General features: G+C 43.2%; 1 protein-coding gene across 1 annotated transcript in view; it reads right to left on the bottom strand.

Annotated features, from left to right (window-relative positions):
* Positions 1-5,041: 5,041 nt before the first annotated feature.
* The window catches only part of LOC145408203 (neural cell adhesion molecule 2-like), a 684,210-nt gene continuing 669,474 nt past the window's right edge, over positions 5,042-19,777 (bottom strand). Inside the window, exons 16-17 of the mRNA XM_080278958.1 lie at positions 8,535-8,638; positions 5,042-5,619 (exon numbers count right to left, since the gene is read on the bottom strand). Of these exons, the coding sequence (XP_080135084.1) occupies positions 5,164-5,619; positions 8,535-8,638 (560 nt within the window). The 3' untranslated portion in view covers positions 5,042-5,163. The remainder of the gene's footprint in view (positions 5,620-8,534; positions 8,639-19,777) is intronic.

Here is a 19,777-nt window from a genome sequence, read left to right as displayed (position 1 = left end):
AGATTACGAAGAGCAGGTGGGAGCTGATGGTGTGTGAAGAGGGGGATTGTTTCTTAGTAGGGACAGAAGTTTGTCGAGACCATCCACTCACAGGATGCAGCGTCAGACAGAAGATGTGTGTGTGTGTGTGTGTGTGTGTGTGTGTGTGTGTGAGAGAGAGAGAGAGAGAGAGAGAGAGAGAGAGATCCATTACCGGTACTAACTTCCTTTTTTTCATTTTTTTTTTCCATCACGTTCTTTGTTATATTTTTCTTCGCTCTATCATTGCTTAATTCCTTCTCCATTAATTATTAGTCTAACGTTAGAGTTTTTATTTTCTGTCTTCAATCATTGTTTACTTCATTTCATTCGTAATTTCATTCTTTAGCATCTTCTACCTGTTTCCTTTCTCTCCTCACTACATTCCTTCACCTCTTTCATTGTCTCATTACTTCTCCATTCCCCTTTGCCTTCCCGGTGCTTTTTATTTTTCCCTCAATCATTATTTCATTCATTCACAGGCTTCAGTATGTCTCTCCAAATTACAACTAAATTAATCCCTTCATGGTGTCATTTGTAATTTATTCCTGCTGCTTCCCAACGATTTTATTCAGTTTTAGAAGAAATGTTTCGAACGGGCGAGGAGGGGTTAGATGTGGCCTTTATAACCTATATTAAATTGACTTCTTCAGTGCCCAAGTTGAATAAAATCGTCTGGAGATAGCGGGAATAATATTAAAGATACGTCAGACGATTCAGGAAATTATTCTGTTTTCTTATTTCAGCCGAAGACGCCCAGGAATTGTAATCATTTTTCTTGCCCCGTCCCATTTAAATTCTCCACTTAACCACTTCAGCAGCATGACGTAGTTTTATAGCCTTTTTTTTTCTTCCTTTTGCTATTATACCTCTATTATCTTAACCTGGCCCAGATTTTCGTCCTTTAGCAGCTTATTTCACGTAGGGTAGTGGAGGAGAGACATTGCAACAGCTCTGCATCTTTCTTCATAGCATTTCTTCATGACCAGCATCATATTCTCGTGTTAACCGATTTTTTACAACAGCATTCAGGATAGAGAATGGCAGTTTTAGGCCATGTTATTGTGAAGACAGTTTAGTGGACGATTTTATTCAGCGTAAGACAGCCTGTAGTAATGAGGATGATAATGAAGACTAGTAACAAACCCTCTCCCCGCTCCAAGTCTCCCTTTCAGTAAATTTAATCACCTTGAGAAAGCATTATTAGCCCTTTTAAGATAGTGATGTCTTTTTCTAGTATATTTTTCCCTCCTCAAGACGATTTAATTAAGTCTGGAAGGGATTTCTGAGATTTTTTTTTCGAATGGCAGGAGAGAAATCTGAATAAATTTGTGTGGAAATAGCAAGGAAAAAAAAACTGAAGGTGCGCCGTTTGATTGCAGGTGTTAAGATGCAGAAGTTCGTCCCCTGGGAGAAAGTATTAAAATTATCCTAATGAAGAGTTTAATGGAGGCGCTAATCACCTTTCTTGGGAAGTAATTATGCCCTCCTTTCTTCCCTTAATCCTCTCCACTATGTCTCTCTCGTTACCAAATTACCCTTCGTTTTTCAGCGTTATTACTGATGGCTTTCGAGAATGAGTAGGAATCATGCGTTCTCTCTCTCTCTCTCTCTCTCTCTCTCTCTCTCTCTCTCTCCCTTCTTCTCCTAATCTCCCTTTTTTCCTTCATATTTTCCCTTCCATCCACTCCTCCTTGACATCCAATTCCCCCTTTAGAATCCCTTTTTTTTTCCGTTATTAATCATGTATTCTCATTTTATCTTCCTCCCTTTCCTCTCTAATCTCCCATATTAATCCTTCAAATCGAGGACGTAATTCTCCCTATATTCATGCTACCCTCAGACGATTTCCTTCAGCCTGGTACAGAAATTTCCAGCGGTAGGTGTTATATATAGCCATCACTAACTCTGCCACTACGAAAAATCTCCCCTGAGCTGGATTGATTTGACTGGACGCGAGCAAGAATGAAAATTACGTCATCGGATTGAAAGGGTTCTCTGACGTTGCTCTTCCTACACTTCGTCATACCCATCTACTCCAATACTTCATCATCATCATCATCATTTCCCTTTTTCCAACCCTTCTCTGATACACGTCTCTCACTCTTTTTTTCCTTCCTTCATCCAGTCCTCATTTATCATATTCTCCTCCTTTAAATACCTAGGCACTTGTTATTCTATTTTCCTGCTACCTTCCTTTCTGTTTTATTCATGTTTCTTTCCTTTGATTTTCCTAGTTATGTCCATCTTCCTACCCAATAACTACATTTTTATAAAGAGGAATTGTTTTGCTTTTGCTTTTTTCATCTTGGAGTTATTTGTTTTTCTTACAAATGCTCACTGCCATGGCCTCACATCTTTAATAATGGACAAATTGAACTAAATGTTTATATGTATGAATTTGGGTGTGGTATCTCGAGACGCCTTTCTCAAACTTTGTATTTAGTCCACTTTAATAATTTCATCGCCCCCCCACCCCCCAAGAAAGTATGTAACCTTAAAAGAAAACGAAGGCCAGTATAAGATTAGAGGAGGAGGCCCACCAGCGGAAACTCCACGAACCGTGGAAAATGTCAGTTAACTGCTCACAACTGTTGCCTCTATAGTTTTACTCCCATGTTGTTCCTACTGTTTTCTCTCTTATCCCCCCCTCCGAGTACCAGCTTACGTATTATTCAGACTTTTTTTTTTCCTGTGTTCCTGTATTCCAGTCTATTGTCCAGTCTATTGGATTTGTCTCCCCCCTCTCTGATATTCTACTCTTCCCTTGTTCTGCTTCTTTCTCCTTCCTACCACCTTCCCCAGTACTACTCCTTTGTCTATTTTTATTCCTCTCTCCCTTCCTTCCTGCTCGTACGTCATTACCTATTTTTATCAACTTTACCTTGCTCCCTGTTTTTATCCTTAATTTATTTTCCTTCCACGTTACTCTCTGTTCCCTTCTTCCTCCCTTACCCTCCTGTTGATTTGATTTTCCTACACCCTTGTCTAGTGCTTCTCCATGTCCTTGTTTTTGTTTCCTTCTGATTCTTATTTATTCCTTTCTCCTTTCCCTCTTTCTCATACCTCTTCATTTACTCATCAGACGTTTATCCTATGTTCCTCTATTCCTCTGCTTTATTCTTCTTTCTCCTTTGTGAAATTCTTCCCTGTGCTGTTCTTCCTTCCTTAATGATATACTTCTCTGCCCTTCTTACACCCGTCTCATTATAAATTCCATCTTATTGCATCCCTTCTGTTTCTCTGTCATCCTTTCCACAGCTCATTACCTATTATTTCAGCTTTGTTTTATTCTTGTTTTCTTTATTATGGTCACTTTAATAGTCCCTTCTATGTCCTTTCTTCTTATTCCTATCCCTCTCTTCCTATGCTCTTCTTTATTGTGTGTTCCTGTCCCTCTTTTTTTGTATATATAAATTTTTGTCTTTTCAGCCTTTGCCTTCTCCATATTTCTTTCAACGCGTCTGAAATTTCACTCTTCTGTTTCGGTTTTCAATATGTTCTTGCTCCCCCCCCCCCTTTTTTTTTCCTCCCCTCCCCCTTTTTTTCTTTTGGGTCTCGGTTTATCATATTTTCCCGTGTCCCATCTTTTGTTCATTCCTTTCTTACATATCCATTGTTTTTTTTCTGGTTCCTGTTTTTTATTATAATCCCCTCTCTTTTCCCTTTGACTTTTTCCATTTTCCTGCATCTCTTATTTTCTGATTTTCGTCGTTTTGTCCCTTTCTCGCAGTCTTATTCATTGTCCTTATTTCGTTTTCCTTAATTCTTTTTTTATTCCTGTGCTTCTGTTTCTTTCATTTTCATTTGTCTCTTCTTACTTTATTTTCTTGCATTTCTTTCTCCACTGCTTTCTATTTATTCCAGTGTCTTTTGCTTCGTCTCTCTCCACTTGTCTTCACTCCCTTCTCAGATCTCTGTATTTTCATTTTCCTGCCTGTCTTTTCCCAAGTGTTTCCTTTCTCTCACTATATTCTCTTCTTCTGTGTCTGTCTTTGTTCTTGTTTTCTGTTCCTCTTCTTAATCCATTTTCCTATTTCTCACGTGTCTCAGTTCCATTTTTTAGTATTTTCATATCACTTTCCTTCATTATTTTTCCCTCTGACTCCGTTTATCCAGTTTTCCTGATTGTTTTCATATTCCATTCTCCACCCTTTTTTCTTCCCCCTCCCTTTATTCATTTTTCCTTTACTCCTTTCATTTTTCCGTTCCTCATTTTCGTTTTACCTCTTCTTTTTTTTTATTGTTCAGTTCTACCTTTCATGTTTATCGTCGTCTCCTGTTCCTTGATGTATTTCCTTCTCCTTGGCCTCCGTTTTCATGTTATTTTTCGTCTCTTTCATTTCCTTTTTCTCTGCCGTCCACATTTCCTTCTCCAACTGGCATTTCTTGCACATTTTCTTGCTTATTTTCTTATTCCATTTCCTTCCATTTCAGTCTCCCGTATATTTTTTTTCCTCTCATAATGTTCTCTTGTTACTTCATTTTCCTCTCCATATTTTTCCCTATTTTGTTCCACTTTCCCTTCACTTTATATTCTTCTCCAGCCCACATTCCTTGTCTGAGAGTTATTTTCCTTATTTCATGTTCTTGTGCCTGCCTTTATCCCAATTTCCTATGCCTCTTCTTCCATTTTCATGTGTCTTTGCTTGTCTCATTTCCCTTCGCTTCTCTTTCCATTTTTTTTTCATTCCTGTCTCCCTTGTGTCTTGTTTTATTTATTTTCCTGTTCCTCCTTTCGTTCAGTCTTTCTTTCCTCCTCATTAGGTCCTGCCCCATCCTTCATTCCTTGACCATCTTCATGCAGTTCTTTTGATTCCATTTTTTTATTTTTTCAGTGTACTTCTTCCTCTTGCATTCCAGTTTCACATCTTATTCTTTCCTTTCTTTCATGTTCTTAATTTCCTCCTGTCCTTCAAAGTCTTTTCTCCAGTACTTTTTTTTTTTATCTTGTTTTCCTTCGCCTCTTATTCCATTTTCTACCTCCTCTTTATTTCCTTCCTCAGCCTTCATTCCTTGTCCATTTCCCGCATCAGTTTTCATCACATTTTCCTCCACTTGTCTCCAGTACCCTTATGTTTTCGTACTCTTCTTCTTCTGACATCCCATTTACCCATCTCTTCCCCACTTCCTTCATTCCATGCCTTATAGAGCGTCCCCGGAAGGCTGGGGCTGTCGGTTACCCCTCACACCTGGGATACGCCAAACATCGAACAACTTGGACTCGTTACTGGAGGTGAGGTGGGTTATCATCCTCCTCCAGGGTGCCTCCGCCTTTCCGTTCTCTCCCTCCGCCCCTTCTCCCTCGCCTCCTGCTTCACCCCCTTTCTGCCCCCCACCGCCACCACCACCGCCCCCCACCACCGTTCCCCCTCCTCCTGCGTCCTTCACAGTGCCACTTCTCCCATTCACCGCCTCCACCTTCGTATCCGGTGGGGGCACCACGGCCGGAGTTTTGGGCTTTCGAGTGAGAGAGAACCTGGAGTGGAAGGAAGCGGTCTTGCCCCCTCCACTACTGCTGCTCCCTCCTCCTGTTCCTCCTGCTGCTGCTGCTGTTGCTGCTGTTGGGGTCGCCATGCAGCTGCTCTGGTACATTTCATTCTGTGGACAAAAATCGGGTGTCATATTCTTTTTACATGAACTTGGTCTAAATTGCCATCCCTCCTTCTTGAATACTGAGTTATAGTAAAAAATTAACACGAGAATATTGCGCTGGTCATGAAGACATGCTATGGAAAAGATGTACAGTCTTTGTAATGTCTTATTCTGGTGCTGGAAAGGGACTCCTTGTGGTGGCACCGATATAACCGGTCGGCCCTTTTGCTTGGTTGTACAGTTGTCCCTCATCTCCCTCCCTAACCCCTGAATGACGGCTGGTAGACTGCAGGAGGAGGGGAACTTCAGCCTGCAGTTCGCCAGGTACGAATTCAGCTTAGCCTGGAGTTGCAGTTACTGCCTTTATTACTGTTTTATTCTGTCATCGCGAGAAGCTGCAAAAGGACGTAAACTTCTGCAAAGTTACTGTAAATGTTAAAGAATATAGTTATATTTACGCTTTTCCATCAGTCAACGTTTTTATATTTCACAACTACTACTTTCAGGTGCTTTTATTCAGGTTATGGTAGATTTTTTTTTACTACTAAAGATCTCCCTTGAGGTCAGTAAAACCGTCTATAATACAAATCACATCAGGTGTTTGTCGCACATAAAACACGTTGATCCTAAGCTATAGTTATCATCTCATTCATTTTGTGCAAGAGTATGATGTCTTTAGTGCGCAAAGAGAGAGAGAGAGAGAGAGAGAGAGGAGGGGGGGGCATGGGGAAGGGAGGGAGGGGAGACTGTCAGGTGAGAAGAGATTGCCTGGTGAAGGGAACATGGGAATGTGGAGGGAGAGAGGGAGGGTGGATAGTGGAGAGGGAGGGAAGGAAGAGGAGAGGGTGAGATTGGAGGGAAGGGTGAAAGGTAGGAGGGGAGAGCGCTAGGGAATTAGAACATAGTGAAGGATGGAATACTGGAAGAGAGGAGAGAGGGAAGGGAGAGGAAGAGAGAGGGGGGAGTGGAGAGAGTGAGACAGAGGAAAGGAGTGGGGAGAGAGTAAAGGGAGGGGAAAAAGCAAGGGAAAGGGGAAAGGAAGGGAGAAAGTAAAGGGAGGGGAGAAAGGGGGACGGGAGAGAATGAGGGAAAGGGAAGGGTGGAGGGAGAGGAAAGAAAGAGGGAGGGTGTAGAGGGAGGGGTTAGGGGGGACAGGAGGGAGGAGGGAGGGGAGAGAACGAGAAAATAGGGAGGGAGAAGGAGAGTGTGAGGGAGAGGGAGGAGAGAGGTTGAGGGTGAGGCAATGGAGAGGGAGAGAGTGGATGGAGGGGAGAGAGTGAGGTGGACAAGGGAGATTGAAGTGAGGGTAGAGGGTGAGAGGAGAGGGAGAATGAAGGTAGGGAGAGAGTGACACCAGAGGGGAGAGAGTCAGGGAGGGTGGGTGTGAGAGAATCCTGAAGTGGGAGAGGGCACTTTGAAGCGTGTGTGTGTATGTGTGTGTGTGTGTGTGTGTGTGAGAGAGAGAGACAGACAGACAGACAGACAGACAGACAGACAGATAGACAGACAGACAGACAGACTTACAGACAGACAGGCAGGCAGACAGACAGACACACAAAGACGCAGTGTAAAAAAAAGTGGACGACAAACAGTAAAGTAGGTGTGACAGTGAGTGAAAGAGGTGTAGTGCAGAATGGAAAGTAAAGCCTGAGATCCAAGTTAATCATAAAATAAATCAACTAAAGTGTAACAGAGGCACAGGAATTGATGACAACATGATTGAAAATTAATAACTCTCCTTGAGGCGTGAGATCGAGTCAGGTGAAGGGCATGGAAGCCAGGTGAAGTGCAAGACTAAGGTAAATCACAAGTAAGACAGGTGAAGGGTAGCAAATGTGTAAATTTGAAAAGGCGTGGGGATCAAAATCAATGGCCACTTTTGAAAATCACATAATAAGGTTCCTTGATGTGTGAGCTAGAAACCGGTGAAGTGTGTGGAAACCAGGTGAGGTGTAAAATGGCCGGCTGATGTATCTGAAACCGCCGGGGGATATGCCAGGCTCAAGTGAAGTGTGAAAAATGCCAGGCGGAGTGTGTAAGAGGAGGATCAATGAAGCGTATGTACGGGCGGGTGCACTGTGAGCGTTGGTGAAGTGTGGGGTGGCTAGCTGAGGTGTGGGGTGGCTAGGGGAAGTTTGGGGTAGTCAGGGAGAGTGTGGGGTGGCTAGGTGCAGTTGCGGGGCTATATTAGGTTATATTAGGTCGGGCTTGTAGGAGCGCAACGACTGGGGAAAGAATGACACTGGTGCCGGATCGACTTGAAAGCCCTACCCACCCTCCTTTGCGCAAACTGTTGGTGTACTGCCTTGCTGAGCATATGAAACCTTAGTATGGACGCACTTCACATTTTTATATTATTATCTAACAAGATAAACGCACTCCGAGAGCGCATGCCTCCGCCAAGTCCTATACCAGACAACTCACATCACCAACAGAATTTAATCACTTCTTCCATGGCCCATGACCGACATATCCACAAAATTTCATTGAAATGTATCTGTAGCTTTTCAGATATATTGTGGACAAACAAACAGAAAATATTCATGAACCGGGACTCGAAATCAGATCACAACCAAAATTTAATCAACTCCTCCTGGGCCCATGACCCATTTGTTCGTAATTTTAGTGGAATGTATCAATAGCCTTTTGAGATATGTTGTTGACAAGCTAACCTACAAACCAACCAACACGCAGGGGTGATTACGTGGCCTGGAACAATCACAGACTGCATAGCCATTTAATGAATGTGAAAATATCTAACGGAAGATATAACTGACAGAATTAAGTTTAGCTAAAGTGAGGGGTTTAGTAAAGTACAAGGCGGCCTAGTGAAATGTGTAGGGTCTAGTGAAGTATGAAGCCTCCTGATGGTATGAGAGCTGCAGTTCAAGTGTGATGAAGCCCTGTTAAGTGTGACCTACCTGCTGGAGGTGAGCGAAGCCCCGGTACCGCCCCATGGAGTCGTAGATGGTGTGTTGTACCACCCCGTTTACCCCCAGACCGTCGCCCGCATCCCGCCCGTTACCTGTGACGTGGCAGTAGGTGACGTTAATTTAGAAAAGCCTAAGTTAGGATGGGTTAGTCGTAGGTGGTTTATTTTACGACTCCTTTCATCCCCAGCCTCTCGTTGGCATCGCCCCCGTTACCTGTGATGCGGGAATAGGTTAGGTTAGGTTTGGTTAGGCTGGAATAGCTTGGGTTAGGTTGGGTTGGGTTAGGCTAGGTTAGGCTAGGTAAGGTTAAGCTAGGTTAGGTCAGATTGCGATTCGGTAGGTTAAGTTAGGTTAGATTGTCAAATTAGGTTAGATAGGGCCGGATTGGGTTTGGATATGTTGATTTGGACTGGGTTGGGTTAAGTTATGCAAGGATAACTTGGACAGGTTCAGTTAGGCTGGGTTATGTTGGGTTAAGTAGTCGTAAATGATGCTTTTGCTTCCCTGTTCATCCTTCATCCTCTTAACTCCCATCCCGCCCGTTACCTGTGACGTGGGAGGTGAAATTAGATTAGGTTAGGTTGGGTTAGGTTGGTCTGGGTTTTGATGGACTTTGTTGGGTTATGCTTGGTTGAGTTGATTTTGTCTGGTAAGAGTCATAGCCATGTCACTTTCAGGCCACATTTGTTCTGTACTCTACCATATTTATATTAAACTCAAGCTAAAGTCACGTAGGTTGCAGTTAATGTTGAGAAAGACAGACAGGTCACGCAAAAGTCTTACTCTGTCGCTTTCATGTAACAATCAGGTAACTATTCTGTTCTATCCATATACCTAGGCTGCTTCCCCCAAGGAAAGGGAGGTAGCCGAGACAGGACGACACACTCCCCATTCACTCATCCATTCACACACAGTCATTTGCATCTTAGCCCCAAAGGGGAGAACGGACAGATCCTCACCGCACCACACTGCACAAGGGTCAAATGCGCAGTGCAATCAGTGACATCCGCAGCAGGACCCGACAGCAGAGCTGGTTTACCCCTGCCACATCATAACAGACTCATCCCCTTACCCGCACTTGACCTGAAATAGTTGATCAGACCAAATGCGGGAGAATATCCCCTCAGAGCTGCGTCATCACTTATTCATTCACAATTTCTCTCCACCCATTTCTGTCACGCACAGCCACTCTTCCTTGCTCAACAGACATCCCTCTCGCATCCAGCGCTCTCTTCACACTGTCCATCCATCCTATTCGTGGTCTTCCTCTCAGCCTTACACCTCTCACACCAGATCTAGTTATCTTTTTCACCAATCGCTCATTATCCATTCTCTCCATATGCCCAAACCAACTCTACCAGCCATCTCCCGAACAACTCCAGTTCTCCCTCACACTTCATCATTCCGCACTCGATCCATACGCGTCACTCCACACATACTCCTCAGACACCTCATCTCCATTACATTCAAACTTTTCCTCTCTGCTACACCCATATTCCATGTTTCAGCCCCATACAATGCAGTCGGTACCATAACACCCTCATACAGCCTTCTCTTTACATCCATTCTAAGCGAACGACATCTAAACAATTTTTTCATTCCTCCCAGCACCTTTCCTACTTCATTTATTCTAAACTTCACTTCTGCATCTATTCTTCCATCCACAGCAACTTGTGACCCTAGATATTTAAAACACTCTACCTCCTCAAGCAACTCGCCATTCAAAACTATATTCATCCCCCTACCATCTACCAACCTCGTACACTTCATCACTTTACTCTTATTCTCATTTACTTTCAATTTCCTCCTTTCACACCCTTCCAAACTCCTCTACCAACTGTCTCAATCTCTTCTCTGAATCAGCCACCAGTGCAGTATCATCTGCAAACAGCAGCTGCTTCAGATTCCACTCTCCACCATCAACATTCACCAGACTCAGACCTCCACCTAAAACTCTTGCATTCACCTCCCTTACAACACCATCCATATAAATATTAAACAACCAAGGCGACATCACACATCCCTGTCGCAGCCCCACTCTCACAGGAAACCAATCACTCACAGCATTTCCCACTCTTACACACTCTCTACTATTTACATAAAAACTTTTCACCCCTTTTAATAACCTACCATCAAGTCCATACAATCTTAAAACAGTCCACAAAGCCTCCCTATCATTTCTATCATACGCTCTCTCTAAATCCATAAATGCCCAAAACACATCCTTGCCTTTCGCTAAATACTTTTCACACACTTGTCTCACCGCAAACACCTGATCCACGCATCCCCTCCCTCTCCTAAAGCCACACTGCTCATCACCAATCACTCCCTTTGTACCCTCTCTAACTCTCATAATTAACACTCTACCATACACCTTACCTACAACACTCAACAGACTTATACCCCTAAAGCTAGTACATTAATACTTATCACCCTTGCCTTTATACAACGGGACCACACAAGCACTTGCCCAGTCAACTGGCACCACACCTTTCACAAAGCACACATTCAACATTCTTACTAACCAGTCAACAACACACATGTAATACTTAGGTCAAGCTAAGAGAGGAAACAATCGGATGAAACCCAGGTCATACTCGAATCTGATTAGGATATGTTGGTCTCTGTCAGGCCAAAATTATGTTATACTGAGGACGCATACAGACAGGTCACACTCAGGTTGAACCCAAGTCACACTCTAGTAACGTAAGGGATAACAGGTCACGCACGAAGTTACACTAATTTCGCACACAGGGTCAGATTATGGTCAGGTTACACATGGATGGGTCACGTATACACCACACATCATCACCACTATACAGGATCACACGACGTTACACTAATTTCGCACACAATGTCAGATTATGGTCAGGTTACACATGGATGGGTCACGTATACACCACACATCATCACTATACAGGATCACACACTACCACACTCAACTCCGCACGCCATCACACTCAACCCCGCACACTATCACATTCAACCCCACACATCACCACACTAAGTCTCCACAACACTCAACTCCTTACACCACACTAAACCCTACACGCCACCGCACTCAACCTGTACGACACGCAACCTTCACCAAAAACTGTTCCCATAACACCAGACTCAACCTTTATCACACTCAACCCCCCAGAACGCTAAGCCTCATCACAGCCTCACACAGCACCACATTCAGTTCTAAATTCAACCTCACACCATACCACACTCAGTCTCACCACGTAGAACCCCAGCCCACACTCAGCACCATCACACTCAACCCCCACTGCGCACAACCTTCACCCACTCATCACCACCACATTCAACTCGCACCACACTCAGCCCCACATGCAACACCGCAGCGAACCCCAAATTCAGCCCCACAGCGCCACACATCCAAGGAATCGGCTGCCAAACACGTCAAGACTGTCGATAGCGGCCTTTCAGTCTCTCTCCTACTCTGAGCCTTGTTCAATATAGACCCCCTCGTTGCCCAAACTATAAGACGTTATGTCGTCCACGTTATATTTTTTGTTGCTGTTAATTTCTCGGTAAATTACGCATGCATTGGTTATTAAAGTTTTACTGATATTTATGAAACTGAATTGACTGTTTCCTCAATTTTCAGTACCAGATGTGTGGAAAAAAGTGCGATTTTTGGAAAACATATTTTGAGTAAAGGGGACCAACTCTATTGTCGTGATTTCAGGATGCTTTCCAGCACATCTTCCTTGACAATTTTCTCTGTTTTGTGTACACTAAAATATTCCCCTTTGTGTTGTTAATATCTTTGTTCAGTACCTCCTTTGTAGCCTCATCTGTGAAGAGTTTATATAGGCGTATTATCGTGGGCTCAGGCGGCTTTCTAACACCCCTTGCTTAGCGATTGATGTTCTATGATACCTAAATAGGCTCATCATGTTATTAATATTTTTCACTATTGATAGAGGTTGTTGTTACAAACATTATTATTGTTGTGAACCCAGTGAACTACAGAGAATCGACATCAGCGGGGCACGCACGGAGAACTTTGCTGAGTCTGTGCTGAAAGTCGATCATTGTTATCTGAGTGGGAAGCAAGAGGTGAGTAAGTGTGTTGCTTAGTGAGGGGTTGCAGTGCTTTGAGAGTGTGGTATGTTTGTGATTAGTAATTTGCATCGGTACTGAAGCAGAGAGGGATGATAGGCACAGCGTAATCTGAGAAGGTGAACTTTTTTTCTGGGAAGGGCAGCTTCTGTTGAGTGACTATCTGGTGGGGATTGATGGGGATGCAAATATTGTGCTCGTGCTCCAACCCAACATAGATCCATTACTTCTTTCAGCTCGGCTAATGGCCAAGTGCAGTCAGACTGGAGGATCGATTTGACTAGTAAGCAAGGAGATTCATTCGTACCTGACAACCTCGACTCAGTATTCATGTTGTGGGAGTAACCCAGCTCTGTCAGGTAGAAACAAACCGACTTAAATATTTTGGATAGGGTAGTGGTCATTACGACGTATTCGCAGTACCCGTCCAGCAGCGCTTTCTCACTCGTTTTCTGTTGAACTCTAATGCAGGAGTTAACCGATACTCCCAGTTCTTCGTAAATGAAACTCGTCGGCTCTGGAACTGTCTTCTTCACTTTCTGTTCGCTCTACCTGTTGCTCCAGTCTTTTAAATGCATGATGTCCAAACATCTTGAAGTGAATGGATCTTAATTTTGGCTGTCATAAAATTTTCCTGGAAAGGACATCTTTTTGCAGACTTTTAGTCGTTGGTTATATGTTTTTTGCATAGGAAAGATGTGTCTGTAAACAAACACGAAATGAACTATCCTCTTGGTTTTGTTTAAAGATCACTTAGAACCAGTGAAACATTACCAAAGCTTCACTGAACTACTATGTGTCTCGGATGGTTCAACATTTCCGCGATGTATTCATCACACCCTTGGAAAATATTAATTCCCCCCACTATCTATCTTTGTGCAGCATAATGTCAGCTGGCGGAGGAGGGACGATTTCTAAGCTAAGGGACCCACCTAACCCATTAAAATACGACCTGTAGAATTTAGACATATCCAGGTACTTTTAAACGTCTGTTTTGAGTCTTTGTCATTGATCGATACATTTTATGAGACAATAGATATGTGTCTGTGACCGTGCAGGATGAGATAGGGTAGAAATGTAAGATGTGGTTGTATGTAGTGTTTGGTGTACTAGTGTGAGGAGTGGTTTGCGTGGCATGGTTGGAAGTGGTGTGGTAGTTCGAGGTGTACCCTACTCGTGTGTGATAATATGTTATGTGCCAGTGTATTATATGGCAATCTGAGGTGGATGTAAGGTGTTGTCTTCTAGAGTTTTTCTAACGCTCTATAGTATCAGCTTGATAACATGAAACCCATTATTAATAACACTGAAGTAGTAATTCAACCTATTAAAACCTGTTCATTTCTACACCGATGTGAATATGGAACTGCAGTGTGACAGACCAGTACTTGATACTCGAATACCTTAACCTCCTCAGAACGATGATGTCTTGTATATTTCTTACTACCACCAAGCAGTTTTATTCAGCTAGGAAGAGACCTCTGTAGAGAAAATGGGTTACCGATACGAGTATGGATCTGACAGCAGAGGCAGGCCAGGGGTAATGCTCACGTTTCCCCCAGTCAGGTGCAATCAAGAGTGGGAGTATCGACAGGTGTTTTTTTGTGGACTCCACGGAGAGTACAGGTATGCAGGATGTTAGCAAGTGAATGTGCGGTATAAGACTCTACTGTAGTATACGCTGCCGAACTGCACGCACACTTGACTTTGAAACACACACACACACACACACACACACACACACACACACACACACACACACACACACACACACACACACACACACACACACACACACACACACACACACACACACACACACACACACACACACACACACACACACACACACACACACACACACACACACACACACACACACACACACACACACACACACACACACACTCTCTCTCTCTCTCTCTCTCTCTCTCTCTCTCTCTTTTCACACCTGCGCACCTGACATTACCTCACTTCACACTGCCACACCTTACACACCGCAACAAATGCTACCACAATTCACGCGTAATGCACACTTCCACACCACAAACTGTTACACTACATCCTGCCGCAAAACACACTACCAAATCGCATATACGTACACACAAAACACACTCCACTGTCTAGACACTGCCATGCCTCACACTGCCACCATACATTCTGTCACATCTCACACTGCCACACCACACACTACCACACCACACACTACCACACCATAGACCTGTTACTCCGCAGACTGTCACATCTTACACTGTCACATCACACACTGCCACACCACACACTACCACACCACACACTACTCTTACCCCGCATACTGTCACAACTCACACTGCCACACCTCCTGTCTCCCGTTTCTTCCTTATAACCCCGTACATAGCCCATAGATGTCCCAGTCCCCTATAATTGAGTTGATTACAGGGGAAGCAATATATGATGAACTGAATTCTCATGGATAAAGAAGGTTCCCTATGGCTTGTCCTTTCCACATGAACTTAGAAGAGATATTCGATGTTTTGCAGTCTATTTTCCGGTGATTAATGACAGAATAAGGCAGTGCTACGGCTCGTCATCCTTCCCGTAGCACTATTTCGAGACTACACCATATTCTAGTGTTATTTTTTATTTTATTTATTTATCTTGTTTCAGTTTGGCATTCAAGGAGGAGACATGGCAGTTTTAGGCCCAGGCAATATGGGGAAACAGTAGTAGCATTTATTCATATTTTGCGGCCAAAGGGGCATCAAACCTTTCACCGGTCCTTGCTGAGCGTTATAATATCCCCAGGTGGTAGCCAGAGGTCCTTTTGGGGGTGAAATTAAGTGTTTGTAGTTAGCAATAATAAAACAAAGGCGGGTCGCTTTAATGATGATAAACTCTTGGACGTTATATGTATGTGGTATGTAAGCGTAATCTCTCCAGTTTAATCTAGCCTATACTACCGTCTCTCCGCCCTGAATGCTAAGCTGATGCAAGAGATTAACACAAGAACAGGTTGCTGATCACGAAGAAGTGTTGCGTACAGGATGTAGAGCCAATAACTGTCGTAATGTGTCTGTGAAGAACGGGAAAATAAGCTGCAGAAGGGCGAAAAGTTGTATCTGAGCTAAGGAGAACGCACTGGAGTAAATTTGGCAAGCATGCTCGTTGGATATGGAAGCTCCCTAACACCCATTCCTAAGCGATTTATTTTGCTTATTGCACCTTACTGTCATCTTCTGTGTAATACAAATCCTTTACATATCGCCATACTGTGCATTAATAACGTACAAAAAGCTATTAACCAGCCTTATCCAAAAATAAATAGCAAAAGAGGAGGTGCTAGGGAATCTCCTTACCCGAAGAAAATAAGGACATTCATGTAGTTAATGTAGCCATCAGACATAGGGATTCTTTTTTTTTTTTTCTTTTTTTTTTTTTTTTTTTTACAGCAGGATGTACCAGAAAGGATCGTTACCCTCTGACGCGGGAAATCTTGAGGTATTGCCAATATTCCTTAATCAAGACGAACGCAGTGATTGAGTTTATTTTTGCTTCTCTTACACCTTCATATCCGTTGTAGTTTTTCCTCACGAACCGGTAGCTGCTCTCTCTCTCTCTCTCTCTCTCTCTCTCTCTCTCTCTCTCTCTCTCTCTCTCTCTCTCTCTCTCTCTCTCTCTCTCTCTCCTTCATATGTTCTGTCTTCCATTCCAGCGTCACTCTGGTACATTCAATCTTTCTTATTTCCTCTCAGTATTGTGTTGTTTTCTGCTGTACCTTTTCTTCTTCATACCTGTGTCTGTGTCCTGTAGTCTCATTTTTTTTCTGTGCTGTTTTATTATTTTGTATCCTTACTGTGTGTGTGTGTGTGTGTGTGTGTGTGTGTGTGAATTCGTGAATAAATCTACGTACGCGTGTGTGTATTAGAGAGAGAAAATGTGAAAGTACGTATTAATGCCTGTATCAGTGTACGTATGTGTCCGTGGCCGACCGTCCAAGCGAGACACATAAGAGAAACAGGACAACCCAGCACACCGCCAACACGCCGTCTGTTTCCTCCACATTATTGGAAAAAAGGCGCTGGTGGAGGGGGAAATGTGTGGTGTCCCCGGATATTGAGTGGTGTGTGTGTGTGTGTGTGTGTGTCTCTCTCTCTCTCTCTCTCTCTCTCTCTCTCTCTCTCGTGTGTGTATGTGGTGTATGTACGTTTGTTTCTGTGGTACTTTTACTTTCCAGAGTACAGAAATGATTACGTACTTCCTTGTGTGCAGTCATCTCCAGTATTGTGTGAGAGTGTCTGAATTTATTTGTGTGTTCGGAAAGTCATCATCATCATTTCAGTCGTCGTCATCGTCGTCGTCATCACTGTTATCGTCATCATCGTCGTATCGTCATCGCCATCATTATTTTTGCCATCATCATCGTCGTCAGTATTATCGTCATTATTGTCCTCCTAGCTGGACTTTGCAGTATAATAATTCTGGGTCGTATGACTCGGAAATGGGAGAGGAAAGTAGAAATGCAGGAGGAAGTATCATTAGAGAGTCCAGTGAAATGGATAATGGAGTGTTAATTGATAGAGTATAGTCAGACGCATAAGCTGTTAGCATCGGCAGAGAATGATATTAATGTTCAGTGATATTTTTGTTGAGAGAATGATATGCAATGTGTTAGGAAAGTCTCGGCGTAGAAGAAGAGAACTGTGAATGTGAGAGGTATGTGATGTGGTGCTTTGTGGTGTAGTTGCGTGTGGTGTGACTGAGATGTGGTAGTGGTTGGTGTGGTAGTTTGTGAAGTGTAGCAATGTGTAGATTATGGCAGTATGAGATACGGTAATGTGTCATGTTCGAACAGTGTGAGGTTTAGCAGTGTGAGGTGTGGCATTGGGTGTTGTGACATTATGGAGTGTGGTAATGTGGGATGTGGCAGTGAGGGGTGCACCAGTAAGCGGTGTGATAGTGTGAGGTGTGCCAGTGAGGTGTAATAGAATGTGTTGGTATGTGCTTTTATGAGGTGTGACAGTTTGAATGTGGTAGTGTGAGGTGTGGCAGTGAGTTAAATCTTTTGTTGACACTCTCGGAGCATTGTTTGAACCTTGTGTTACTAGTTTCAAGCCCCAGACGTGTAAAGGAATTACTGACCGCTACTGTATTAAGACAGGGGTGGGGAAGGAGTAAGTGGTGAAGGGAGACGTATGACGGTAGTTTAGTGTCTTCAGTTTGATTACTTATTTCTTAGTAAGTTTCTGCTCTCAGGACGGTTTTATTCAGTTGGGAAGAGACTTTCTAAACTGGAGGGATTAGATACAGCTTTTATTAACCCCTTCACTCTCTCCTATATTGAGCAATATTGTCTGCTAGTAGACAGAATAAATCTAAGTACATCATCAGATTCAAGAAATTAATAAGCACGAGAGTGGCTGAATGGTGCTACCGAGAGGGATGGAGGTGAGGAAATGGTAGAATTAGAGTGTTGCAGATTCCAGCGTCGAGAGAGAGAGATGAAAAAGGAGAGAGGGAGGGAGATATCTGAAGTTCTTTAAAAGGAAACGAAGGGAGCTATTCAGAGGTTTACGTGGACAGAGAGGAAGATGAAGGAGTGAGAGAGAGAGAGAGAGAGAGAGGAAACAAACAGCTTCCTAAGTTGTGGAGTGGGAGGAGGAGGGGGGAAGAAAGTGAGAGGTGGAGGGAAAGGCGTGGAAGGAATTTATGGAACAAGTTATGGGACGATGGGAGGTAAGAAGGGGCTGGGAAGAGAAAAGACTAAGATAAGACAGAGGAAAGGAATTAAAGAACGAGGAAGGGGGAGGGAGGAAGAGTGACGGAGGTGAAGAACTGAGAAAGGTAAGGACAGAGTAGAAAAAGAGGGAAGGAAGTGGGGAACAAGGAGGGAGAAGGAAATAAAGGAATAGGCGGTAAGGGGAAGAAAGCGGGAGGCTGGACTTGAAAATAAGAGCTACTGAGAGCCTGGTTTGGAGGGAAAAAGATAGACAGGGAAGGAAAAGAGAGCAATGAGGGAATGGAGAGAGAAGGAATGTCGGGGTGGGACAAAGGGGGTTAGGGAAGAGGGAGGGAGGGGGGGGGGACGGAAGGTTGTAAGTGAAAGCAAGAACTTCCGAGAAACTGGAATTACGAGATGAGCAGTGAAGGACGATGGTGGGAGACAAGGAAGGAGGAGAGAGTGAGGAGAAAAGAGAGATTGGGGAAGGGGAAGGAGTAGAGACAGGGAGAAAGGGAGGTTTGTAAGTGAAAACAGTTGCTGTTGGGTTGTCTTGGAGGAAGATAAAGCATAAGGGAGGAAAAGGTAACAGGCAGGGGCAGAGAGAGCAAAGGAGAATGTGGAGATTCGAGGACACAGGGAGAGAGAGGAGGGGAGGGGGACGGGAGGGTTGGAAATGAAAACAAAAGGCTCTAAAGCTCGGTATGGAGGAAGCAGCAGCATCCACACGTCCCCTCCTCACGACCCCACCAGAATGCTCCCTGGAATTTTCAATCTCGGTTCTTATTAACTTAAGGGCTTCACTGGATTGCCTCTATTGGGATGCCCTGGATGTAGTAGGACAGCACTATATATATATATATATATATATATATATATATATATATATATATATATATATATATATATGTATATATATGTATATATATAATATTTGTGTGTGTGTGTGTAGAGAGAGAGAAAAAAAATATATATAATAACTGTTGCAGCTGCCAGACGATGTTATTACTGTATGTATTGTGGCGATTCGTGGAGTTTGTTTTTAACTCTTTCCCGCTAAACATCTCTGTAAACATTCTCAAAGTTAGGACAAGTGTACTCTGTTCGAAATAGCACCACACAATTTTAATTATACTGGAGTGAGTCATACGGACCTGAGTGTGTTCAGTTGAATAAAGTCATCTGTTTATTGCAAGGATAAAAAGAAAATGAGATCTCTCCGGCTAGTATGGTTAATGGACAAAGTGAAACGTCATCAAGAATAATGGAATTAGTATAACATCAGCATTATTTATTACTACTGCATTTCCAACAGTAGTTATGTTCGTCATTTTCGTCGTTATTATTATCATTATCATCGTTAATCGTCGTCATTATCATAATCATCATCATCATTACTATCCTCATCCTCATCGCCACCACCATTATTGTTGTAACTATCATCATCAGCATCCCACCATCATAA

The sequence above is a fragment of the Coenobita brevimanus genome, chromosome 76 (assembly GCF_032717465.1).
Source record: "Coenobita brevimanus isolate Jiangsu-jjx chromosome 76, ASM3271746v2, whole genome shotgun sequence".
Taxonomy (NCBI): domain Eukaryota; kingdom Metazoa; phylum Arthropoda; class Malacostraca; order Decapoda; family Coenobitidae; genus Coenobita; species Coenobita brevimanus.
Note: the sequence above shows the minus strand (reverse complement) of the source record. Positions and strands in the feature narration are given on the sequence as shown.